General features: G+C 44.6%; 2 protein-coding genes across 12 annotated transcripts in view; one reads left to right on the top strand and one right to left on the bottom strand.

Annotated features, from left to right (window-relative positions):
- LOC117141065 (RNA-binding protein Musashi homolog Rbp6) overlaps nt 1–26,128 on the top strand; it is a 175,491-nt gene that overhangs the window by 77,639 nt on the left and 71,724 nt on the right. Inside the window, exon 1 of one of the 5 annotated variants that reach the window (XM_033304360.1) lies at nt 12,882–13,464. The exons of the other annotated variants lie outside the window; for them this stretch is intronic. The gene's annotated coding sequence lies outside the window, so the exon portion shown is untranslated. Of the gene's footprint in view, nt 1–12,881; nt 13,465–26,128 lie in introns of those variants that run through there. 5 annotated transcript variants of the gene reach the window in all.
- On the bottom strand, nt 1,053–24,760 carry LOC117141066. 7 transcript variants are annotated; one of them, XR_004459454.1, is made up of 4 exons: nt 24,040–24,760; nt 1,977–2,277; nt 1,805–1,896; nt 1,053–1,507 (listed from the first exon to the last, which is right to left on the bottom strand). XR_004459454.1 is itself a non-coding variant. In XM_033304362.1 (4 exons), exons 3-4 carry the CDS (start codon nt 11,736–11,738, stop codon nt 10,103–10,105), a joined length of 1,254 nt encoding a protein of 417 aa, XP_033160253.1. In that variant the 5' UTR covers nt 11,739–11,818; nt 24,040–24,300; nt 24,375–24,760; the 3' UTR covers nt 8,639–10,102. The 7 variants fall into 7 exon arrangements, 2 of the variants coding, with proteins under 2 accessions (XP_033160253.1, XP_033160252.1); XM_033304362.1 differs by lacking the exons at nt 1,053–1,507; nt 1,805–1,896; nt 1,977–2,277 and adding exons at nt 8,639–11,033; nt 11,416–11,818 and having other exon boundaries at nt 24,040–24,300; nt 24,375–24,760; XR_004459452.1 differs by lacking the exons at nt 1,053–1,507; nt 1,805–1,896; nt 1,977–2,277 and adding exons at nt 20,684–20,877; nt 20,935–21,240; nt 21,318–21,495.

Here is a 26,128-nt window from a genome sequence, read left to right as displayed (position 1 = left end):
GTGTGAGCGAGGGGGAGTTGTACACTTACATTGTGCAAACTTTTCTAATTTAAACCGGCAGTTTCAGTCAATTGCCACAGCTTACCGCTTTCGACATGAGTTTTACTTTTTTAGTACCTTCGGGTGTGCGACGGATGCGATGTTGGCGCATTTCAGACAGAGACGGAGAAGTGTAGAAAAGGCGAAGCGCAGCAACGGGGAGACTGAGAAATTTCCAATACATTAAAAGTTGTGTGAATACACTTGGCAGAATCCATTATAACCCAGCCAAACTGAACAGAACTGAGCTGAGCTGAACAGAACAGACATGAAAGCCAGGCCATAAATCTAATAAATACGTGTGTTTCTCACCCCTTTCACTACCCTTTCCCCGCTACTTCCTGTTCCATTCCCACACTTCCGGTTCCGTTTGCCGCCCTGCGCAATAACTTGTGAAATATGTAATCAATCAAGATGGAACAGTCGTCGAGGCAGCCAAACTATGTGGCAAGTATGCGTCTGACTGCAGTTCTTGGGTGGAATGGGGGCGGCTCTGGGGTGAAAGTTCAGTGGGACTGGGGGGTTGGGTCGATTAATTCAACTTTCTGCTGCAGACAATGGCATGTGAAAAAGTCAAAAAGTTGAAAGTGCAATTTTGTCGTTATTATTTTACATTTACAACAAAAGATAGCAGCAGGAGCAGTCGCAAAGCCAACCGAAAAAATATAAAAAAAATATCGCAAAGTTACTCAACTATTTTATGCGACGGGCGGCACGCTGCGAGTCTGTCTCTCTCACTCATATCTCCATCTCACTTGAACCCTCGCACCCACACAATCTCGCAGTGTGTGTAATTGTCAGTTAGTTGGCGCTGTCAGTCCGAATGTTGAAATTAATTTATTTCAATTGAAGTTGAACTTTTGCGGCGTTATTACTTTGCGAAACTTTCTCCGAGCTACGCATAATAAACGAGTGTGCGAGCGAGAGGGTCAGAAGTGGGTGCAAGCGAGACGGATGCAGTGGCCAGGTGCCGACTGACCTCCACCCACAAAAGAAAGCCACCATTGCCACCCATTTTGCATACACATTTATTTAGCCTTTGCCAAAATAATCAAATTGCTAAATTGCAAGTGTTGCCATCAACGTCAACAGAATGTCATCTGCTCTCTCTCTCGCTGTCTCACTCCATCCATCTCGTGCTTATATATCTACCTCTTTCTACCCCGCAACTCCCCGACCCTTTCGTACTTTATTTTTGATTTTCTATGCCAATATTCGTTGTCTGCTTTCTTTTTTATAACTTTCGGACAGGCGGTGGAGAAGCGAAGGTGGGGCTTCGAGATTCGAGAGTGTGATATGAAGGGCGGGAAGATTTTCCAGGAGACGGGGGCGGTGGGGGCGTGGCACAGGACACGACAGGTGCCGCTGACGTTTGCGCTGATAATTTGTTGCGAGACTTCAGCATTTGCAAGTGGCAGGCCTTGGACGTCATTGATAGTTATTTGATATGCATATTCCAAAATGCTCGCTAAAAAATAAATACGAGTAAGTAAATACAAGCATGAAATGCAAGCAACAAAAAAATATATTGATTGAAAAAATTGCGGTAATGATGCCAGTAAAAAAGCAGGTGTGATGTAGAGCAAATTGAAATGTGTGTTCATTACATTGAAAAGGATACGATTGGCTATTTTGTGTACAGTTTTAACATCTATATATGTGCATATTTAATTTATGTTGTTATTAATAATCTTTAATGCTTTTTCATATGTTTGTTTTGTTGTTTCCCTTAATTTGATTAAGCTTAGGCGTTTGTAATACTTACCATTGACAATGTAATTGTTGCTTGTTATTTATTCAATTGATATTTCAGTTTTAAATGTGGGCTTTAATCCGTTGGCTCCTATTTCAGACTTTCTAGAAAATGAAATTTAAGTCCTATTTATCTTCATTTTCAATACATAAATAGTTGACAGAACTTTAAATTTTGTACATACTCTTAAACAGTTCATATTTTAAATTTGCGTGTTTTCTTCTGCATTTTTCCAATTCATTTCCATTCCTGCTCAAAGTTTTCTTAAAGTGTGTCATGGTAATTTCGCCAGAGCTTATAAACTTCCCGAGTCTTATTGGTTCAGTTGCTGTTGTTGTAATGCTGCCTTTTAAACTCGAATCAAAAATCAAAATCCGCACCAGCTACAAATGTTAAATCCGCAAATAATTGACAAAGTTTAGGCATAAACGTGGCTCTGTCTCTGGGAAATTGCCGTGGGTGTGCGAAACTTGTGGTAGGGGGGGCTGGAAAATGGGAAGAATGGGAGTGGAATGGTGGGTGGCTAACAAGAATGCTGTGTGTGCGGGCCAACTTCAAAATATGTTGGCCACAAATGGCAAAAGTTTGACAGGTAAACGGAATTCGGATAGAATATCTATGTACACGGCATACACGTGAGTGCGGAAGGGGGAAATTTAGTGGGTTTTCCAAACCCCTTTGCCAAATGCGGAAACCACTGAAACAGCTGCGACCATCGAAATTCTGGATTTGGATTTGCAAAAGGGGCGTTTCAGAAACGTTCCGATACTTTGTCTATCTATGCGGTTCTAGCTGAGCGGACGAAGGACGGCCATTTATGTTTAATGAGATACTTTTTAACAGCCTCATAAATGGCTATGATAACCACTTAATGTCGAAAGCAACGAAAGCCGAGTGAAAACAATTTACATATTAAACTTGCGCCGAGTTGTTATCCTCGTCGCACATCCTCTCTCTCTCTCTCTTTCACTCGCCATGCCGCCGTCTCTTTCGTTCGGCGTGCGAAATATGTTTGCCTGCGGCGCATTCACTTTAATTTGATTAAATTTTGAACATTTTCACGTAAAAGTTGCTCCTTTGGCTCCGCTCGCCAGTTGAGGCTTCAGTGCATCGCTTTTGCCGCTTTTCCATGCTCTCTCATCTGTGCTGGATGGATGCTGGATTGGATGGGCCTGGTCTGTTCTGGTCGGATCGGATCGGTGGCTCCTGGTCTGGTTTGGTCTCGTTTCGCTCGTTTTGGTTTGGCTAAGCTCGGTCTTTTTGGTTGGACCTCCTGCTGTCTCAAAAAACCTGATGCCACCTTCATGCTCAGCTGTTGTCTGCCAGAATTTATCTCTCTGGTTGCGAGTTAAATAGGTTTGATACCCTGTAAAGCGCAGCTAGGGCAGGGCTAAGCATATTATTAACTCTGCAGCTTTACCGTTGATTTGTTCGAAAAAATATAAACAACTTTGCTAATTCCTTTGATGAGTAGTTTATTCTTTTTGTATTGAAATAGGTTTTAACATCTACTTTTATTGACTCAAACTGCATATTTCATAATATTAGGGTATCAAGTATTCCGCACCTTTGCGAAGCTCTCCTTGCCTATTTCGTTTGAGTATTTTGTAGTTTCTGTATTTTATAATAAATAGTTGTTTAAACTTTCGCCTCGCATCCCCCCTCATTCACCCACTTGCAACACCACCCAAAAGAGATGTTTCCCACCAATGTGGTGGACTCTTGTTGCTGCTGTTGGTGGTGGTGCTGCTGCTGTCCGGCTCTTCAACTATTTTTTATGCAATCTGCTGCGGCTCTGCGAAGGACCGAACCCCGCTCTTCACACATCGAAAGGCCCCGAGTTGCATTGTTTTGTTTTGTGCACTTCCTTTTGTTTTCCCATACACTTTTTGCTGTGTTTTTATTTTTTGTCTGTTTGCCATTTCCTTCTCTCTGGTAGCCGCACATAGTTATGGCCACGATTTTGGCTTTCGGTTATGTGCACTGAGATTTTCCTTGGCCTTGTTTTCTCCCCAGCCAGGCAATTGTTTTCCCAGCCTTCCGCCGCTTTATCCTTGCCCCATTCCCCTCCACCCATTGTTGCACAGGTTGCAAGTGTGTGTGTGTGTTGTGAGCCTGTGTGTGTCTTTGTGCGAGGGGGAGTTGAAAATTCTCCAAATTAATTCGCATCATTTAAATCAGAGAAAGAGTCCTGGTAGCTTCAAGGAGGCGGCGAGTCATTGCAACATTTCTGTGTGGGCTGCCATTAAATCGAACCGAGCGAAAGCAGGCGAAAGATTCGGCTTGGCCAGTTAAATTATGGCCCACATTGAGCCGGGGCAAACGAACGGATAAACAATAAGTAACTGTGAATTATGGTGGCCATTACTTTTGTCTCTGCCTTGGCCCTTTGTGTTGTTTATGGCAGGACAATAATTAGGACACAAGCGGCGGTGGAACGTGTGAACTTCTCCCTGCTCACAAAGCCTGCAAAATTGGTTAATTAGGGGGCCACTAAATTTCCACCGTTCGAAAAATATATATTTCGGCCTCAACAGTTGGCAAATCGAATGGGATTCACCTCGATGTCCCTGCGCCCCCCTCCGCTGTCTGCGTAAATTGCTTATGAAATTGACATCGAAGCCTCGCCTGTCTGCCGGAAATGGAAACAGCGGTAATGACGAGGCGCACACACGCACAGCGCTCTCTGCAAAGAGCACCCATACTCATACGCACCCTCTGACACACACACACACGCATACGAAACGCTGGCAGTATAACCCACATAATTGGCAAATCACACACATTGATTTCGCCGTGTGCTGGCTTCCCCGTCATCATCTCTATTGCCGTTTTCGTTGCTGCTGCTGTTGTTTGCTGGTTCAATCGCTCACTGCACCCCGCCCACTTGCCACCCACTACCCCCACAAGCCCCACCAACCCTCGGCCACCCGCCACATCCGACATCTGCCTAAACAGGACGAGCGATGGAATGAGCGAGTAACTACACCGGAAATCAAGACTATTTATAAAGAGAAATGTTTGAGGAAATGTGATCAATTCAGGAATAAACTTACAAAATTACATTCCCCAAAATAAGTTAATAAAAAAGCAAGGATTTTGTTTATTGCCAAGATGATATAAATACTAAAATGTTTCTAAATAAATAATACTAATAATAATATATTAAAAAATGAACTCTGATTTTATCAATAGATAGCATTTAGTTAGCTATTTTCCTCAGTGCAGCGAACATAAGATAGGCGGTAGAAAATATGGCGTATACGTAATTTAAAGGCAACGAAACCCAAAACTCGCAGCCAAAGGTATGCGTATATATGCATGTATGGGGTGCAGGGAATGGCAGTCATAGGGGGGGCGGGCATCATTAATAACATCGAGGCGTGGAACAGGCCAAGACAACATCATTAGATCGAAGCTGAAGCTGCGACTTTGTCTATGGCTTTGGCCTTAATTTTCATTGTTCGGCACACTGGCATTGGCATCTCCCCGCCGCCGCTTGATCTTAAATAATTAGGCAGCCTTCAGTGTCGCCGGCAGATACAACCCATCAGCCATCCGTGATGGTGGGGGGGTTGGAAAAGAAATTCTTCATTGCTGTTATTTATAACGTTCACTTGTCATTAACAGCCATTTTAATCGTCTAGAACACACACACACACAGGCCCATTATGTGTTTAATATGTATTCGCGTATCCTGTATGCCTGTTGTGGCATTTAAAGCGTGAAAATATTAATTTATGAGCCTTTTAAATGAGCCCGTTTCGGTGAGCGCAACAAATTGGCAATGAAAATGAATCAGTCGCAAAGAAACGAGATAAATGTACATAAGTACTGTGTCAATACCAAATGAAAAGCGCTGTAAATACTAAACGGGTGTATTTAAATAATTGCATTGATTGAGTAGGGAAACTCGAGCGAATCTTAATCGCGCGAAATCCATTGAATCCATTCAACAGTTTCGTCGCCAAGCTACAAACTATTGGTGTAACTAACTACTAGGGCAGAAATTCGCATTTCCCCCCATGCCGAACGCTTTGAAAGCAAGAAAGCCGAAATCTATGCCCCAACTCAAGCCCATAAACCACAGCCAAAATCCAGTGGTCGTCGCATTTAAGTGTCTTGGTGGGTTTTCTACGGGGAGGTAGAGGGGGAGGGGCGGCGGTAATAGTGCGAGGTGGTGGTTTCGGGTGCATCGAGGGTTGGGGGTGTGGAAATTCAGGGGGGGTGGCGAGCGGACCGCAGAGCAAATTTGCCCGCCGTAATCTGCACTTGGTGCTCGTATCTTAATAAACTATTAAATCAAACGCAAGCCTCAATACACGCAAGCATCGCAATTCCCTTTATATATATATATATATATATATATATATGCAGAATTTTGAAGCTCGCTTCCCTTTAATAGCATCCATATTCTCGTATTTACCAGTTCTCACAAAATTTCTCACAACTTTTACTGCTCCCACATATAGTAAATGAATAAATGAGTTATATGCCCGTTCACATTCACATTATTCTCGTACCGTTGTGGGGGATTTATCCTTATCCTGCCACCCACATTTCGGCCCTGTCCGTTCGGTTTTTCGGTTGTTTTTGTTCTGGCTCACAGGAAACCGATAGGACAGGGCGATTAAGGATATTCCAGGAAGGCAGGCCGGGCCGAAAGCGTTTTCCATTTCAATTGCTGCTGAATAAAGCAATCTTTAACCGAGTGCCGAGTCGCTTTTTATTTCAACTTTTTATTCAAGCCTTTAATGTCGCATTTTGGCATGGCCTAAGGTTATTAATTACTTTAATTAAAATCACTTGACCTTAAATAAATATTATTTAAAAAAGAAGCACATTTTATTTCAGTATAATTTTACACTTCAATAGTTTGTACTTGTGTTTCTTTGTACTCCAGATAAACTGGAATAAACTGAGAAACTGAGAAATATCATTATTCACATTATTCATTATGAATGAATACCTGTTCGATTGCCATATTGGATTCACTTGATTCGTTGTATACAAAGTGTTTTAAGATTTTATACAAGACATATACTTACGTTTATTAAAGCAAAATGTTTGGCTGAAGGTTGCTCGAATAAATCTTAAATATTGCAAATCTTAATCAAAATGACTTAATTAATTTTCCGGCTAATGTTGCTGCTGAATATGGTTTTTAGTGAATGTGTGGTGATCTGCTTTCGGCCACTAGGTGGCGCTGCCCTTGGGCAACTCGATACCAGATACCCCGCCGTATATTGTATATAGTATACCTTGGTTCTCCCCAGCATCCTTGGCTGACTCGGCTGTCGTTATTATTTATGTTTTGTTATCCGTTGACCAGAGCGTTGGCGCTTGTTTTTTCCACACTCGCCAGCTAACACACACACACACACATTCGCATGGCTCACCTATTTTACGATAGAATGAATATCTCGTGCCTCCCGTTTCCAGTTTCCCCCCCTCCTGCGATGGTGTGTAGTTTCTGCCACAGTATTTTGCTCTAAGCTTGTGGCGGTATGCGAGTGTGTTGGCCTGCTTTTCCCCCTGGTTTTCCACCGCTTTCCACCGCCTTCCTCCGCTTCGGCTGTTCCTGGTTCTATGTACTTCCGTTTTGTAGTGAAAAGAGCTTTGCGTGTTGCGGCATCTCCTGCTCCGACCCCCTCTTTATATTTTTGTGCGTGTGTTTGTTTGTTGCTCAGAGAATTGATGGTAAAAGGATGTGTGTGATTTTGCTATTTTCGCTGTGTGGCTGGTGTGTGTGTGTGTGTGCCGGCCACAAATATCAGCCGAATGAAGTGGCATTTGTTGGCGTGGCTTAAAGCCAAGTGCGCGGCGTAAGCTCTTAACAAGTGGAATGCTTAAAAGCGACCGGACATCCAGCGAGGATTTCCCAGTAGTTCGTTCATAACTTATTCATATTCTGCTAAGAAATGCAGTCGCAATCCGAGATCTGAGATCTATCAGCATTGGATATTGAAAACATGATTTTTAGGCCACCTGATGCTGTCTTTCAAATTTATAGAAAATGACCCTGACTATATTCTTTTACATTTTACGGCCAAAGTTGCTAAGTTATTCAATTCAACTTTAGCTTTAGTCTAAAACTTCTTTAGATAAGGAATTTAATAGCGATATCTTTTGCAAGTTTCACGCTTCATCATATTCACATTCATCATGTTCCACTGTTTATCTATGACTGCTTTTCTTAGTGATTTTAGTTCGCCCATTTCCGCTTAAATCTGCCCCACACACATGCACATAAAATAATGTTTTTATAAGTCTGTTTGCCGCTGCTCGATAGCGCAAATCGAGGGGCATACCTCCTCCCAAGTGGCATTGTTTGATCTGGCTTCGGTGGCTGTGGAGGAAGGCAACCAAAACGTCCCGGCGGAGTCGTCAATAAATGCGATAAAGCCAAACATGTTTCATTTGCAATGGCCAATGGCTGATGGTTCAGCTTACCCCGACCAGTTTCCCCAAATCTCCCCATTTCTCGCACACGTCTTGAAGGGATATCAAAAAAAGGAACTCAAATTAGAAATTGTATTATATTTTTTCTATCTCCACGACTGCAAGATGCTCGCCAACAGCAGTACTGTCAATATCAATAACCATAAATAAGTCAAAATCAATTCATAGATTTTGTAGGGAAAAAAATATATCCATATGCGTATGTTGTTCAAGTTATGTAATTGTAACTGACCACAAATGTCAAAACACTGAATTATTTTCCTTTAGCAATTTTTAAATAGATTAAATAAGCTAATGGCCATTTGCCATAACTTTTTTATACTATTTAAGGAAAATATTATTAATTATTTTTATATTAATTATTAATATGTATATTACTTAAATACCTAGTTCAGTTTTAATAATAAGCTTCAAAATGTATATTTATAAATTGTATTTTTATAAATTTTGTATTTATAAATAAATGTTATACAATGTGAGCAGCAGCTTCTTACAGTTCTTGTTTCTGAGCTTCCAAGGATATGAAAAGGATTTAAGTGTGCAAGATTACTAACTTTGTTGCCCCTATCGCTCCTAGTTCCTGGAATTAGCAAAAATTGTGTGGTCGTTATACACCTCATATACCCTGCGTTGTCCTTAAAGCGAGTATTAAAAGGAGCGCAGCGAATGAACTCATAAAAATGTGCGTTGAGCTGCGCTGAGAAGCCGAATCTGAAGCTGAAGCGAAGGAAAACCAGTGGCAGAAAGGCGAGGAAAAGCAGCGAAAAGCAAAGAAAAGCTAAGAAAGGCAACGGCATTGGCGTCAGCTTCGAGTGTTTGCCACTCCACCCAGCCCGATTCGACTAAACTCCATCCAGTCAACTCAACTCCTGTGTGGATTTTGACCCATAATTGACTTGTACACATGCCAATTCCCCAGCTGATAGCCGCCTCTCTGCTCCCATTTTCCTATTGCCGCCTATTGCCTATTTCCCGTTTCCCATATTTGCTGCGTGTCCTGGCGGCGTTATGCGGCCAAGTTTACAATTTATCCCTGGCCATGCACCTGCCACTTGGTCCACTTCCTGGTCTTTAAGTCCTGCTTTATACGCTTTCGGTTAGTTGCCAACAAAAACTATTGTATATGACATTTTTAATGCCCCCATAGCTATCATTAGATGGCGAACAAAGCGACGAGCGGCGAACAAAGGCAATAGAAATAATCAATAGAAATTTCATACCCCCTCACCAGCACCATCACTCCGTCGCACACACACACACACACACACTGGCACAACAATGAAATACATTACAAATCAATTGCAATCGCTCGAAAATCGGCATGCGAATTTCCATAGACGATGTCTGGTGTGGCCGTGCGATTGGATTGGATTGGCATGGGCTGGGGTTCTGGGTCGAGTTTGAGTTTGAGTCTGGGTTAGGGTTTGCTATTGGGATTGCTATTGGGTTGACTTGGCTTGGGCACGGTTCGTTTGATACACAGCGAAAAATCAGACAGGACATATGCGTAGGTCTTTAACTTTAAAATGGTTTGATGGTGTAAAGTTTGATTTGATTTATAGCATCTTTTGACATAAGAATTTCATTACAGTAATCATAATAAGAAATCTGTACAAGAAGCAAGCCGACAGAAGGTTAAATATAATTTTAAATAAATGGGAAGAATTAACAAAAGTACTCTGAAAATTCTTTAAGCACTTTGTATCACATTCCCTACAGATTATTACAGATTTCTCTCATAGCTGAAGAATGCTATTTATGATTTGAGTGATAACCTCATGAGTTCCTTAAAAAATCATCATCCAATTAAGAAATATGTCTTGCTCAAGAATGACTCGACCAGATTGATTACCAATTGGGTTGATACTTTTTCTCAGTGCGCCAGGCAAGGGGCAACATTATTATCATCATCAAGCGTACAAAGTTAGTGCCGGCGGGCTTTTCGGCGCGGGGGGATCGGATGCGCGGGGCGATGCGGAGGACGGTGCTCCAAATCGGCAAATGAAACAAACCAGGATTTACATGTACACAGTTATTGCTGCTGCTGGTTGCACACATACACTCGCACACATGGCGAGGGTGTGTGTGTGTGTGCAGCATTTCCTTTGGGTTATTTTCCGGGAACAACATTTCATGGCACTGATAAAGCTGCCATGGCAGCAGCCTCTGTCGCCGCCGACTGCGCTGCCGCTTTTCCTTCGGAGCCAGGGGAAATGCTTTCACCGAGCTTGCGCCGAGAGCGCAAGAAACGATAGAGCGGCAAATAGCGGTAGCTAGAGAGAGTGAGAGAGCGGAAGTGAGTCCTTTTTGTGGCGTGAGCAAAATTCCCAGCTGCGAGCAATATTCGCTTGTCAGCGAGGAGCAACAACAATTGCCCCGGGCCAACAAAATATTTGACGCAAGCGGATTGTAAGGATGTAGCTGCCACTGTGTGCGTGTGTGTGTCCGATGGAGAGCCCTCAAATACATGTATACACGTGTGTGGGTGTGCGTGTGTGTGCTTGTGCTTGTGAGAGAGAGCGGTGGCGCGTGCACTCCAGGCAATGTCAAGTTGACACTTTCACCAACGCACGAGACACACGACGAACAACAATGGAGGAGAACGGGAACGACCAGGACAACATTGCCCATGATGATGATGATGACGATGGCGATGGCGATGGCGATGGCGATGATGATGCAGATACAGATGCCGATGATGAAGAGGCAACCAGGAAAGATACTTACGTCGAGGATTGTAATGAGGCTGAGAGACGAAAAAGTCTTTGATGTTCGTTCACTTGAATACGATTTTCATGGCGATGATGATAATAGGAAGATAGTTGCAACGATAACAATTTGATAATAATAATTAATCCTATCAAATCGATAGAGACATAATTTATCAATTCAGTGCCCTCATCTTCATGTGCATAACTTACGAAGTGATTTCTAATTTTTAAACATAAGTTACTTTTAATTGTATTATGCATTGATAATAATTAGTTCATTTATAAGAGTTTCGACGGAATTCCATTAAGTACTAAAAGGTTTATGATTATTTAATCTTTTAAGTCAAAATGGTAAACAAAAAGTCTATAATCAGTAAGCCTATGACTTTAAGATATGCTCACTGTCTTACCCTAAATTCCACATTTCTGTGACAAAGGGTTAAGACTCACCTGGCTACATCGGCATTATCCTTATTCATCAACATAATCATCGGGACATCAGCGACACCCTCTGCAGAGGTTACATGGACATTCTGCCGACTCGAATCGCTATTGTTGTTTGTTTGCGCCATCGTCTCCCCGTCTCTCTTGCTCCCTCTCTTCCGCGCTCCGCTCCTTTCCCCGTCCTTGCTCCTCTTTCGTCCCTCTCTCCAGCGAGTGCGGGCCACCCACGAAAACAAACATAAAGGTGCAACAATGACGCGCGTGGAGCACCAAGTTCTCTCTCGCTTTTGCTCTCTCTTTCCGAGAGACCGAGAGAAAGCCCTTGTCATCCTTCCTCTCTCTTGCTGTTGCAATTGAAAAGTTTCTCACAAGCACTGTTAAATAATTTCTCCTGCTGAAAGTGAATGTTCTGTGAATGTCCAATTTTTGTTGTTTGTTTGTTTGTTTTCGATTGCAACATAGTAGGTAAAAGTTGTGAGGAAAGGGGAAAGTTAATGTTAATGTTCACAAACTAATAATGTGTTGCCTTTTACAAAAATATTAAAATGTGACTTCAAATTGTAAATTATTATATTAAAATAGATTTGTAGTTGTCAACTACATAACCCAAAGGATGTCAACTGGTACATGTTGTGCAAATAAACAAATCTAAAATACGTTGATTTTAAGCTGCTTACGCCTTAAATGTAAGCATGTAGTGATTTAAAATCCCACTGAAATCGATCCTGAAAGTATGCAACCACACTTTTGTGGTGAAAGTAAAGAGACTATTAGTGGAGGCAACTTTTCATTCATTTTTAGGGATTTGCTAATGCATTTGACTCGCACTTCCCCTCTCAAACTTATAAGGATTCCAAAAGTGAAAAGGGAAAAAAGTGACCGAGCTCGACAACCCTGGCTGTTATGCGGGCTGGCAGTTAACAGAGCTCCACTCCGTGTGGGGGTGCATTCTGCGCTCTCGCTCGCTCGCTCTCCGCGGTCCGTTGTCCTGCTCGCTCTCTCTGTTAGCCACTTCCGCTGTTGTAATGCTTCTGCGCCGGCAAGGAAGACGGCGGTAAGGCAACGGGAACGGCACTAGCAACAGCAACAGCAGCGACGGCGACTGCGACGTCGGCAGCGACGCTCAGGAGAATCCCGCTGCGCTCGGCTGTTGCTAAAAATCCTACGCAATTCGCGAGAGTCCTTCAGTCGTTATCAGACAAGCGAGTCCAGCAGTCGTTGCGTTCTGTTCCTCAGCAAATTAAAACCGTGCAAGTAGCCTAGTGTGAAACCAAGAAATCTACAACTACAACAGCCGACAGCCAAGGGAAATCGAAATCGAGTCATCGAGCCAAGTAATTAATCCACGAAAGTAATCCACACAAAGTCAAAACCGCTTTCCAAATAAAAACAAAAGCAAAAGAAAAAGGAAAAGAAAAACTCTCTCGTACGAAGCGGCAATCGCGTCCTGAGATTTTTGTCACCGTGTGTTTTAAGCAACCAACGCGTTCAAGTGCAATCAACAACAATACCCAAAACATAATTCGAAATCAGGAGCAGGACATTTGTCGCGCTGTCAAACGTTGAGCTTTAGTAGTGTTTAAAAAGGATTAACCAATCAAGTTTTAAGAAATATTGACAACCCGCTAACCCACAATTAGAGCTTCTCAAAAAGTTGTGAACGAACCTACGAAACAGGGAAAATCCGGCAGAACATACAGCAGACAGCTATAGCCATAGATTGAAGCGCAGCCAATACACACACATATATAGCCAAGATCAGCCAGCCAGCCGATCTTAGCCAAACTAGCCGACGCACCTAAGTCGGCCCAAACACACCCATTTCCTGTCGAAGGTGTTGCTATAAAACCCATCAAGATTTCACACTTTGGAGTAAATCTGTTCTACGTGAAGCAGCCAGCGGAGTTATTTCAGCAGCCGCCGCTTCCGCAGGCGACCATTAAAGCAATTAGTCCGCCCGTGACCGCCGTCGCAGCGCCGCCGCCGCCGCCGCAGTCGACGTTCACGCCGCTGTCGACGACAGCAGCCGCCACAATTCCAACAAAGAAGCTCGTTGTAAGTGCATTGACTAGCTAAATCCATAAGTTTCCATCTAAGTGCTGCGAAAATGCAAGTGCAACGCAAGCAAAAGGCATCCCAAAGATGCTGCAAACACAGACAGACAAAAGGATTTTCCGGAAATGATAAAATAGATCTGAGTTTTGAAGGGCAACTTCCGCTTTCAAAACAAAATAACGGCAATCCTGAAGTTGAAAGCTAAATAATGTCCCAGCTTAGTAATTAAGCAAAAACTGCAAACATATAGATTTAATTACTTTCACCTTCATCAGATATATGGTACATATATACAAACAACACCTAACGTCAATAAGGCAGCTCATTATAAGTCCCCTAATATCTAAATACCCCCCTAAATGCCGCCATCATCTCTTTATTATTAATGCTATTTAATGAAAGTTTCGGGTCTCGTCCCAACAAAAAGTATGCAATGAATTATTTTTATGCTGGCAGCTCAAACAATTCAACGAATCGCGTCGTTTGTTTTTGTTTTCCTTCCTTCTTCAAATTTTTTTTGTGTTCTTAGCGTTTTTCCCATTTTTTCTGTTATTTTTTTCTTTTTTTTTTGTTTTCTTGGCCAGGCGCGCACGCAATAAATTAATTTATGTCCAACGTCAGGCACGTTTCGCACCCTCCGCAGGACTTCTGGTCCTCGGGCACGTTTCTCACCTTGGCTGCCATCCATTACCAAGATTTGCAAGTAAATCGCTTTAAGTGGCATTGCCCGAGTGAAAAGCACAACACAGAAATTAAAATTCCAACGACCATCATCGGTGAGGGGGAATCCTCGAAGTTCCCAGGACTCGCCTTCGGCTGGACTCTAAAATGTAGTTTTGTGTCCTTGCTGCCTGATAATATCGTTTCGTTTCGTTTCATTTTCGTTGCTTCGTTATAATTTGCTTTTAATTTGTTTGGCAAACGCCAACACTTCAGCACGGTTGCCGGACAAAAAGGACCTCGGCCATACATACATATAGCACTGGCTATCTAACCCACACCTCTCCCTACCTTTGCCAACCCAAAAATGGCAGGGGAAAATGTCATAAAAATAATTACGCACCAGGAAAATAAACGCGACATCGAAATTCGCGTGTCTCTCTGCTCCGTTGAGCTGATCCTGATCCAGGACCTCCGACCCCTTGGCTCATAAATTTTACAACCCGGCTGTAAACGCGAATAAGCCCTCATCGAAAAGTGGTCATAAATAAGTTGAAATATATTTATAGTGCGGTTTCAACTTGGTTAGAAGTTCTGATGAGCAGTCCGTGTTGCCATCAACTTTTTTGGTTCATGAATGTTTCAAGCGGCCAATGGCTTCATTTTGAGCTGATGAAAAAGCCATTGATGGCTACATTGAAATATGGAAATACTTCATAAATTGTTGTTCGTGTTACAACAAAATTAATAATAATAACTGGCGCTTTTAAAGCCCCAAAAGATATTGTATCTCTGCTATGCAGAACATTCCCACTGGAGAATTTGAAACTACTGGCTTGCTTTAAGCCATAAAGATGCGCAGTTTAAACCATGAGCGTCTGTTTGGCAATAAATTCGCCATCAAGCACTCAAATTGCTCAGCTCGAAGCACTTAGCCCAGAGATCGAGGACTCCGCAGGACTTAGCTCACCTAGGAGCCTAGTCTGGTAACCACATTAGCCGCTGTCCCACATCGCTCGAGTTGTCTAACTGCCATTTTAGATTTGTGTCTAGTGACTTGGGCTTGTGGTAAACACTTGAGTTTAATGGTTTGTTGACTGCCAGCGGCTCAAAGCCCAAAGACGTTTTCTATAATAAAATTTTCGTCTATTGCCATTGGCCATAAAAGCGGCAAGTGGAAAGCGCCAGCCTAAGCGGGCATTAAAAGTCCCTATTCCACTTGAAAATCCTCGTCGAATGCCCGGAATCCAGTGCTGCTCGACTGTTTTATTATTTACTAACTATTTTATTTGATTTCATTCCGGGCAACGCGCTTAGGGCTTCAGCCGGCCTTTCTCTGAATTGTCCGATGCCGCAAAGCCAATTCCGGAGACAGCTAGAACATGGATTACAAATGTCTGGCTTTTGCCTGACACGGAAGCCTGTTCAGTTGGCCAGCTTTTTGAAAAGGGCTTAAAGTTGCAGCTTGCTGTAGTTTTTCAAAGTGGTGAGCAGAGCCCAAAAAAAAGCCCCGCCCAGCAATTAGCTGTCATTCATGCGGGAAAACCAAAAAAAGAAAGCAATTGTCAACCAAATTGGCATTGGCATTGACTGGGGCCTGGGATTTGATTTATCAACATGTTTCACGTGGAGCCAAAAGAAATCATTGCCATCAGACAGCTGGGCCCCCAGTGTACAAGTACGCAAGTGTGTGTGTGTGTGTATATATATGGCAATTCCAGCATTATGGCGTTTTCGTTTTTCGTCTCGTCGCCGCATGAAAATGTGCGTTGTGCCAAACCAATTGGGAGCTGCTGGTTGGGCGCAAGTGGCGGGGGAAATGTGAGCGCGCCCAACTGACGCGTTTCCGTCAAGTGCAACAAGCTGGGAAAAGCGCGGAAAACGGCGGGGGAGAAAAAGGAAAAAAAAAGGGGGGATGGTGGCAAGCCAAGGGAAGGAGCACCAGCAGGAGCTGCTCAAAAAGAAGGACCAGCTGAAGATTCCCCCAGTCAACGTGCAGGGGTTTATTAAAATTTTAATATCAACGCGAATGTCGACAGTCAGCCAAGTAAAAAATGTGTAGCGCAAACTTTTCCGCTGGAAAATGGAACAGGAGCCGAAACAAGACGAATGTCAATGCATACACAAGCGGGAAAAGAAAATAGAACTCCTTTTGATATTAATAGCTTAGCACTGGATAGACAAAAGGCATTAAAACTTTGAGAATGAGGTAAAATAAGAAATGATAAAATGAAAGTAAAAATAAATATAATGATTTTTCAAGATGCGATAGTTTATAATTTAAAATTTAAAAGAAAATATTTATTGATAATGAAAGGTTTAATATATGAAATGAAAACTTGTTAATAACATATGAATCGAGTTTTCAACAATCTCAATTGGTTACAAAATCTTGCCGTGTATAGTGAAAAGAGTGGGACAGAATGCGAAGGAATGGAAAAGCGGGAGAGCAATCAAGTCCGCACAGGATGCCAGGATACTTGGATGGCAGGATGGCAGGATGGCGGGATGGCAAGCTGCTGCTTGAGGACTTGTTCAATGTGTGCGTAAGCAAAATAAGTCATTTTCCCTTATGGGCCATGCGGCGAAGAAGCTGCAGAAATTCATCGATTGAATACAATACAAATATGTCAACGAGTCGCTTGAGATGTCGCTGCTGTGCTGCTGAAATCTCAGACATGGGAAAGTCATCGTAGGAAGGCGAGCGAAATTGAGGAAAATCGTGGAAAACGAGGAAAACTTGAGCGGCTGGCAGCTTTGGTTTAACTCATTTCAATGCGCCCTGGGGGAGTTTGTTTTGGAGGCAAAAGCAATCAGTCAGTGGAGTGGCATATTCATCTCCATCCGTGGGGTGTTGAATTACGGGTATTTTGTGTGAATTGAATTTGGCATGCCCCAGCAGCGGGAACCTGACTTTCCACCATCGAATTTGGGTCCTGCAATGGGATGGGTACTGGGTACTGGGTACTGGGGATGGGGATTGGGATGGGAATGGTGATGAATATTGCGTTGGGGAGGTGGAGATGGAAATGCGGATGCGGATGGAGATGGAGCAGTCGGATGCCGGGCCCACACCTTGCCAGCTATTTACGAACGCATTCCATTCCACTTGAATCCTGCGGAAAAGCCAGGACAAGCGACAACCGCCGGCGGCAATCAGGGCGCCAATAACAAGGATGAAAGATGCCAAGGCGCTGGCGAATTGTTATTTTATGAAATTGCAAACACAATCAAGCTGAATTCCTGCGCCCCGCCCACTTTTGTCTTTGGCAATGTCACTGGGTTTCTCCGTTTCGGTGCCCGGAAAATTGTTGTTTTTCCCTCACCCATGCCCATGCCCATTCCCATGAAATTCATGCCAGACAAATAAATTGAACTAATAGAGCTGTTAACATTGGAGGGCTGCAAACTTATAACCGGTTCGGCTTGGGATCGGGAAATTCCTCAAGTAAAATATTTGAATTGCCAGCGAACAATGCGGAAAGTGTGGAGTGGAAAAGAAACCGCCGAAGCACTCGAGCAACTTGCAAAACAAAATCCGCTTTTCAACAATCTTCTCTCCACCCTTCCCCAAAAAAAAAAGTATATTCAGGGCATTGTTTTTGCTACCAATCTATGTGTGTGTGGGCCGAGTTATTAGATTCATTTCAAGTTGGCCGGGTAAAGTGCACTCCAAACATTGAGACTCCGTGGCGAGAGTCAGTCAAAGTAAAATAAGGCACAGAGATGCGAATACGAAAAAGTTGAAAAACACCAGAAGGGTGGAAAAATGAGAGGGAAGGGGAGAAAATTTTGGGGGGGAAAACAGGGGAAACTTGGGGCTGTGGCTGGCGTTGACAACCAGCTGAGGAAAAGCGAGAAGCTTCGACCACAACACTATAAATGTGGGTAGTTTCCAAAGGCGGCACAAAAGAAACCGCAACATCAGCAACAAGATAGAACAAACGGGGCCTTGTGGAAAGTGGAAAATCAGGGTGAAAAAGTAAAGCGCTGGGTGGGCGTGGGCCAACACTTATTTCAAACAATTAACTTGATATTGTAACGGGGCTCGGGATGCTGCTGCTTCTGCCGCTTCTGCTGTTTTTCAACCTGCTCAACCTCTCCAAAGGTCGCCGAGTCCAAGTCAAATACAAGCAAAGAGAACTCTTGGCAGCATGTGGCCAGGGAAAATTGGGTTGCCCAGGGGGGCGGGGCAGTGGGTTGGAAAATGGGGGCCAGTGCGGTCCCAAAGAAAAACATAATAAAATCAAACCAAAGTGAAGATGCCGACGCCGCCACGGCACACGAAAGTAAAATAAACTAAAAGAAAAACAAAAACTCACGAAAAGCAAAGAGCTGCTCAGGAGTTTTCACGGCGCCCGTTGTTGTCTCTTGGAATTGCTATCAGTGTTACAGCTGGCGGCGGCTTTTCCCCCGCTTTTCCTCTATCCCATGCCCCATCCCATCGCCCATTTTCCGCCCAGCATCCGCCCATCCAGATGCGAGGCCATCAACAGCAGCAGTCGCAGTTTTTGGCTGCGAGGCGTCAACTCTTGTGCTACAACTTGAACACGAAGTTCATCAACTATGATAACTTGAGGGGGCGCTGGGTTAGTGGGCGGCGGTGGGCGGGGCGTGCCACAAATGGCAGCGTCCGAGGCGTTAGTGAGCTTATTGTTGTTGTCTACTGCAGTGAGCAAAAAACCAAGGACTTCTCGGGACATCCCATTCGTTAGGATTACATTAGTTCATCAAGATTGAACTTTTAAAAGTTAAATTGAAGGAAGTTCCTTTCAAAATCGTATATGACAAAACCTAGATGAATTTTCAATTGATTGATGCTTTTGAATAAACAATAATAAAATAAATGTATTATGTTATTAATATGATTATTAAATGTTGATAGTTATGATCTCTGCTATATTAGTGCAGAATATGCTTGATATTTAACAATTAAAACGAATTAGACTGAAAATTAGTAATACTGTTATTCTATCTTCTTTTTAAAAACTTAATGCCAGCTTTAAACAGACTGCAATTGATATCCCGAAACTAAACCCGAAGATATGTTTCACATCTGTCTTTTACTGCTTGTCCAACCTCTTAAGCTTTTCATTAGATTTAATTAAAGATGAGACTTTACTGTCCCCGGTTTTCCATTCGGGACTTTTCCTTTTTTCCCTGTGTGCTGTGCTGTTGTGACCATTGTTGCTTCTGCGTGTTTGTTTGCCACCGGAATGAATATTGCCCCGGACCAGAGGCTCCTCGGCTATTCATTTTTCTCTGTCTTTCTCTGGCGCCCGGAGCTGTTTGGACTGACTTGGCTTTGGAGCTCGAGAGCTGGGTAGCTGGTGCGAGGTGGAGAGGTGCTCCTGATGAGCGACACAGGCCAGACTCTCCTCGAGGGCTGGCCGGGCATCAGTACACCTGTCCACCTGCAGCTGGCCCACTCCAGTGCTCTACCTGCTGCTGCTGCTGGTGGCGTCGTCAACAGCAGGTCTCTGTTTTTCTTGTCCCCCTGTTTGTTTGTCTTACAAATTTACTTACGCTTATTTGAGCTGGAAATGAGCTGGGGCTTTGGCTCAAGCTCGGGATGAACCGCGGCGATCCCCAGAGGGAAATATGCTTACAAGTTTTCGGTCTGACGTTTTTATTTTGCGTTGACAAACACACGCGGCGTATGCGCAATAATTTACAAAATTATTGTGCCCGTGCAGCTTGGTCAACTGACGGTTTTTTGGGTTGCGGGCGAAATGCTTTCTGTATGATTAGTTGACAGAGCCGAACGACTGCAATTTTTTAGTCGAGCGATGATGAAATGCGAAAAGGTAACGAAAGTAGGGTAAATATTTACCCAAATGTCTGCGCACTAGAAATTGAGATGGAAATGGAATGGATGGGCATGAAAAGGGCGCGGAGTGATTTAAAAGGCATGCTGAAAAATCAATTACCTATTTAATCCCAGATGATCGTTATAATTGCATAATTCGCCATGATTTACTCCCGCCCTCTGCGCTCTGCGCGCATTTCAATTGCCAATCAATCGATGGCCCCTGCCATCATTCCAAACTCGCGCACACAATAAACTATTTAGCCAATTGTTACAGCCACCCAAATAAGAGCCCGTGAACCGTGCCGAACCGCACCGAACTGAACGGGACCGGAAATGTTAAATGATAATGCGCGGCACGCATAAAATGCAGTCACTCCCCCGTGCGACGCACACACTCGGTGGCGTATACGTAATTTTTATTGCGTATACGTAATGCATTTTGATGGCAGACAACGCTCGGCCGGCCACAGCGTAACAATTTAAATCGTCGGCGGTCATTTACGTGCACACCATGCAAAATGCATTTATTGCATGTCGTGCCCGGAAAGTGCTGCAGAAATCGGGGAAAGTGGGTAGCGGCCGGAGAAAGCAGTGTGTTCGGAATGTGTTGTCTACTTTACGGCGCGTGGCTGTTATTTCCGTTTTCCGCTTTTCCTTTCCACTAATAAAAATCGTTTAAAAAACCGCATGACAGCAACAGCAGCAGCAGCAGCTACAATAACAGCATTAAATAATAACAATCATGTGTAAATGTGCCCTCTGCGCTGCGGATAGATTTATTTGTCTCGACAACTTCAAACTGCAACGTGGCGCAATAAATCTGGCGAAATCTTGCCGCTCTGCCCTCCGCCTTATCATCTTTACTCTAGTCGGGATGCTGCATTGCTGGCTAAGCTTATTTGTCTCTCCACATCTCCGCTGTCTGCCATTGTCTTCCATTACTAAAATTAAAATCCAGGCAAAACGCGCTGCGATTCTATTACCAAGGTGACTCATACCATGACCGAGGCGACTGGAAAAACTCGCGACTGTTTCCTTCAGCTGCCTGCTCCATTTTTTTTCTCTTGCTAGTTTTTTTTCAGCTTTTTCTTGACGGCTTTTACACTTTTAAACGGCGCTGCGGAGCGTGTTATTTCCGCTGCTTTTAGCCCGTCTGGCAGCAGGACTTCTGTTCCTGCCGCTGATTGTGACTCTCTGAATCCCAATCTCTACCCATTCCGCCATCCTGCCATCTGTTGTTTTTGTCGCTCTTCCCTGTTCGAGTGTGTGTGTATCTGTGTGTGTGTGTGTGATTCCCGTCTTGTCTTTTGGCAACGAAAAATACGTTAAATTAAATTATGATTTCAGTTCTCTGGCTCCACCACCCCACTGCCCACCTCACCTCACGTCTCGTCTCGTCCCGCGTCTGCGTTCATATTCGTTAAATTCATTTTTGTGGGAATTTTTATTTATTTTTCCACGTTCGTCCTTGCAAAATATTTGACTGCCTGTGCACGTTCATCAGACGCGAGGCCCGAAAAAACACTCGCCAAAACATTCATAGCTGCTTCTTCTGAATTCTGAAAATAAATGCATGTCTTAAAATCATGTTCATAGCCGGAAACTATTACATAAAAGTTGCCAATCTGAAATAGAATTATTTCATATTTTTTAGCTTTAAGTTATGGACAAATAAATGGGATATTCGTTACACAATGTAAAGGATTTCTCTATTTATGTATACAATACTTATTTATTGTCAACATTTTGTATTTTATCAGGTTGTGTGTTGTATTTTACTACCAATTTTGTTTATGTTTAGATGGATACTTTTATTCGAGTGCAGGACAGACAGCAAAGCGAGAGTCAGTCAGTCACTTAGCCAGTCAGTTAGTCAACAACAGCAGCAGCAGAAACAGCAGAAGCGGCCATGTACCGGGAAACCAGCGAGGCGTGCGTGCCGCAATCCCAGGACCCCTCATTTCCCACCCCCCTTGCCGCTCCGCCTTCCCCTCCCCGCCCGGCGTGCCCCCTTACCGTTCCCATTTCCCATTTTCATTCCGGTTCTCATTCGCCTTCGCCTGCCATCCCGTTTAGTTGTGCGGGCTGCAAATCTTCAACAATTGCCCTGATTTATAATTTCTGCTTAGCAATGCAAAATACTTGAGCCGCGTTGGGCTGACTCTCTGAAATGGGGGCGTCTGTTGGCAGCTGGAGCGGGGGGCGTGGCATTGTGGGGCTTCGCCGTCGCATGTGTTTGGCTTAGCATACAAATATTTTGCTGTTTGTTTGCCTTGGTGCGCATAAACGGCAAACTGGGTGGTTTGGGCGGTTTCGTTTCGTTTCGTTTGGTTGGGAAGAAATGTGATGAGCACGTTGACAAGTGAGTTGCCAGCCCCCCTTCCTGATCCGTCCCCCCTTCTCTACTCACCCCTTTCCGCTCACCTTTTCGCCCCCATACCCAAACCACTCATATATAATCCAGGCAGCTGCGTTCTGCATCAGACGTCCGCCTGCCTCGTCATAATGTGGCTGGTAGTGCGCTTATGCATAATTTACCCACTCAGCAGTTGGCAGAAAAGCCAGAAGAGGGGCGTACACGGAGAAAAAAGAAACATTGAAAAACAGGATCAAGCTGCCTTTTATAAGTTTCTCATTAAAACAAACTGTGTGTCTATGGAATAATGTGGAATGTCACTTCTGCTAAATGGGATATTCTTTTAAAATAAATACGCATTTGCTGGATCAGATCTAAGATTTGAACTTGAATAATATTCATAATTTTCTCAGTGCATCTGGTTGCTGAAGTGGGTGCAACTGACTGCAGTGTAGGGAAGCCCAGTGACTGACGATATCGCTTTGACTTTGTAAACCGCCAGAGCCGCCGAAAAAGAGAAAAGAAAAGGCCGCCAGGGCTCTCCAATTATCTCCTGATTTATGATTTCTCATTAATTTCCCAGCCAAATCTCAGCCACGTACGCTGATAACTGGCTGGGTCATATGTGGTGTACACTTATAAATTTGATGGAAATGGAGGAAAACTCGCAACACTCGCCTCGAGATGCCTTTGAATTGGTGCGTTTCTTTGGGCGACTTATTAGAGAGCGTATCCTTTGAAAGAGCGACTAAAGGCAGGGCTCAAAGCCATGTTGTTTGCTGACTGATTGCTTTGACCTCCGACCCCCGTCGGAAAAACCCCACTCTCATGAATAGCAACGGAAATGAACGGAAAAGGGGCTGAGCTAAACGCAGAAATGCGTGTGCCATAAATTAAAGTAGTTTTAAGTATTTGTGTGTGCTGGCCATTGTTGGTCTTCCATTTCGCCGTTTCTATATCTTTCGGTTTCGGTTAGAGTTTCGGGTTTTTTTTTTGGGGTTCCGGAGTTCCGGGGCTCCGGGATTTTGTGGCATTCGCGGACCGCCCGCCGCTCTGAAGTTTGAGGTTGAGCTTGTTTCGCCCCAAAAATAGATATACAAATGTGTTTTAATGGTCGCATTTTTCCGTTTCTCGTCCTTTGTTGTATTACGTTGGCTCATCCTGTGGCTCCGTTATTTTGCGTCCTTTTGCCGAATCTGTGCGCTTTGTTATGCCGCTTGTCGTTTTTCTGTGCGACCGAATTTATTTGCCACTCTCCTCCTTTTAGCCAGTTTCTCTGGGCCCTGTGCGTGCCTGGCCGCCATTCGCCATTTGCCAAAAGTTTCATTTTTTCGCTTTCGCCGAGCGCTTTTCCTCATTGTCTGGCCTGGTTTTTCCTGGCCTGCCCTGGCCCGACTAGGCCTAAGCCCGGGGTGGCAAATGGTTTTGATTTGATTAATGAATGTTCTAATTAAGCAAAACCGTCACCTAGCCCGCCCCGAGTGGCCCGCTTTTGACCTTGGCCAAAAACAATCTATAACGCCGGAAAGCAAGAAAGGTTTTGCCCAACACCGCTCGTCTGCCCTGCGGCCATTAAACGGAAATAGAAAGACAAATTATTTGGCTCAAAGTGAGTTTCGAGTTCGCTGTGTGTGACTGCAAGTGATTAGCGTTAAATGGAAGCCGCCAGTATACGGACCGGAATCGGAATTGAGGGAAACTTTATCGAAATTGACTCCGAATGGACACCACACACAATTTCAATTACCTGCAAGTTGTGATTGCGATAATTATGTAATGACCGAGCGCCTAATGATGATTGGTCCTGGAGTTTATGAGCCCGGCAATTACGTAAGAGAGCCAGTAGTAGAATGTCCTCGACTGACCCTCCTTGACTCCATGCTCTATGCTCTACACTTCTTGCTTCCTTGCTGTGTTATGCAAATTTAAAACTTTAAGCACAAGTTGCGGCTGTCCTGGGTGTCCCATCCACGTCCGCCGGTGTGCCGAAGTGTGTGTGCTCGCTTGTCTACCATATAAATTTAAACAATGTTGAAAACATGCTGCGTTGGCACTTTTTAACCACGCTCCGCACACACATACACAAACACACACACAGCAGGCGGGAGACCAAGTCTACATCGCCGTGAAGACGGACGTCTTAAAGTAACGCTGCGCGAAAAATTCGAAATTGTTGAAGTTGTGTCAGCCGGTGAGTGCGGCAAAGTGACAGAACAACACGGTGGAGCCGCGCCACAACGTTGCGCTGCAATCCCGCGAGTTAGTTGCGCGCCTGTTTCAGGTAAATGGGTAAATTTGGTTATTGGCTGGCGTTTGTTTGTTGCAGCTGATAAAAACAGCTGATAGCGCTGCCAACTCGGCGCAACGGGTGATCTGGAGAGGGCGGCGTTGCCAGATCAACCGTGCGATCAGTGTTGTGTTGCGACAGTAGGGCGCGAAATTCAAAATTAAATTCAAAATTAAACCGTTGAAATTTAATTTAATTGAATTTCGTAACTGGTTACTGGGAGCGCACAAGTCGTTAAGAAAGGGGAAAAGGCACAAAGGTCGCGGACAGACCGAAAATCATCCTCTCACCGTTCTGGTGCCTAAGCAGAGGCTCTGGTGTCCGAGACGAGGCGGTATAAACCTCCAGCAGTAAAAGCCAGGGGGAAATCCGTGGCCTACGTGGGAACCCCTTTCTAAGGCTGGTGCTTCGCCTAGGTAACCTTAGGCCATCCCCCAGTTGATGGACAGCTCAGTGGGGGGCAGTCCCCCTGATCGCAACGACCCGTTCAGGAGGAGCTCCCGACTTTCGAGATCACCCACCAGAGGAGTCGGTAACCCGTCCCATGGTGACGGAATCCCAGTCCCGTCGGTGGCGAGGGGTGAGCATGCAGGCTCCCAGCCGCCGCTGTCTAGCGACTGCAGCGATGCTGTAGAGGTGGAGAACTTGGCTCCTACAGCATCTACGACCGCGACAAGTCAGAAGTCGATGGACCACATCGCCGTGCCATCGCATAAGACGGGAGGGAAGTCCCCAGCTGGTTCCCCTCATCGGTCTTCGGACCTAACCACGGCTCTCCAGAACGAGGACCTGAGGGGCATTCTCACCAGGATGAATGGCAAGATAAACATCCTGCTATCCGCTTTCGAGACCCAACGGCACGTGACACGAGAGACAAAGGGCATAGCGTCCGAACTCTCAGCCCTTAACACCAGGGCGTTAGAGCTGTACGAAGGTACGTCTAGCGAGCACCGCTTGAAGAGCAGTGCTACCCAGACTGAAGTACAAAAGCCTTCGAAAAAGGCTTCTAAAAAGGCGCAGGTACCCAAGGTGCAAGTGCCAAACGCCCAGGCGCCCAAGCCGAGCAACCCTACGTTGGGTGGCAACGGTGAAGAAAAGGCGTCATCCAGAACTAACGAGTCCAAGCCAGGCAGCTACGCATCTGTCGCCAAGAATGCTAGCACGGGTGCAGAGTGGACCAAGGTGAAGCCTACGCGCCTGCGTAAAAAACCGGAGGCTCTCATTGTAAAAAAGACAGGAGAGGCTTCGTACGCAGAGATGCTCCGGAAGCTAAGATCGGACCCGAGCCTTAGCGAACTGGGCAGCCACGTACGTAAAATCCGGAGAACGCAGAAAGGTGAGCTGTTGCTTGAGGTAGAGGGGAAAGCTTCGGAAAGCGTTCCCAAGTTTAAGAGCGACCTGGAAGCGGCGCTCAATGACTTGGCCTCTGTGCGCACGGGAGCGCAAAAAATAGCTCTATCCTGCAGCGGTTTGGACGAGGCTACGACAGCAGATGAGCTCCACAGCTGCATGGTCGCCCAATTCCAGGGTCTGCAGATAAACCCTGAAG

Source organism: Drosophila mauritiana, chromosome 3L (genome assembly GCF_004382145.1).
Source record: "Drosophila mauritiana strain mau12 chromosome 3L, ASM438214v1, whole genome shotgun sequence".
Classification (NCBI taxonomy): Eukaryota; Metazoa; Arthropoda; class Insecta; order Diptera; family Drosophilidae; genus Drosophila; species Drosophila mauritiana.
The sequence above is the reverse complement of the archived record's forward strand: the minus strand, read 5'-3'. Positions and strand labels throughout refer to the sequence as shown.

Coding starts and splice junctions, on each gene's coding strand:
- LOC117141066 (XM_033304362.1), bottom strand. CDS start 11,738: ATGACAAGGGCTTTCTCTCGGTCTCTCGGAAAGAGAGAGCAAAAGCGA. Junction 11,034..11,415: donor GATAATGCCGATGTAGCCAG/GTGAGTCTTAAC, acceptor ATCGTATTCAAG/TGAACGAACATCAAAGACTT.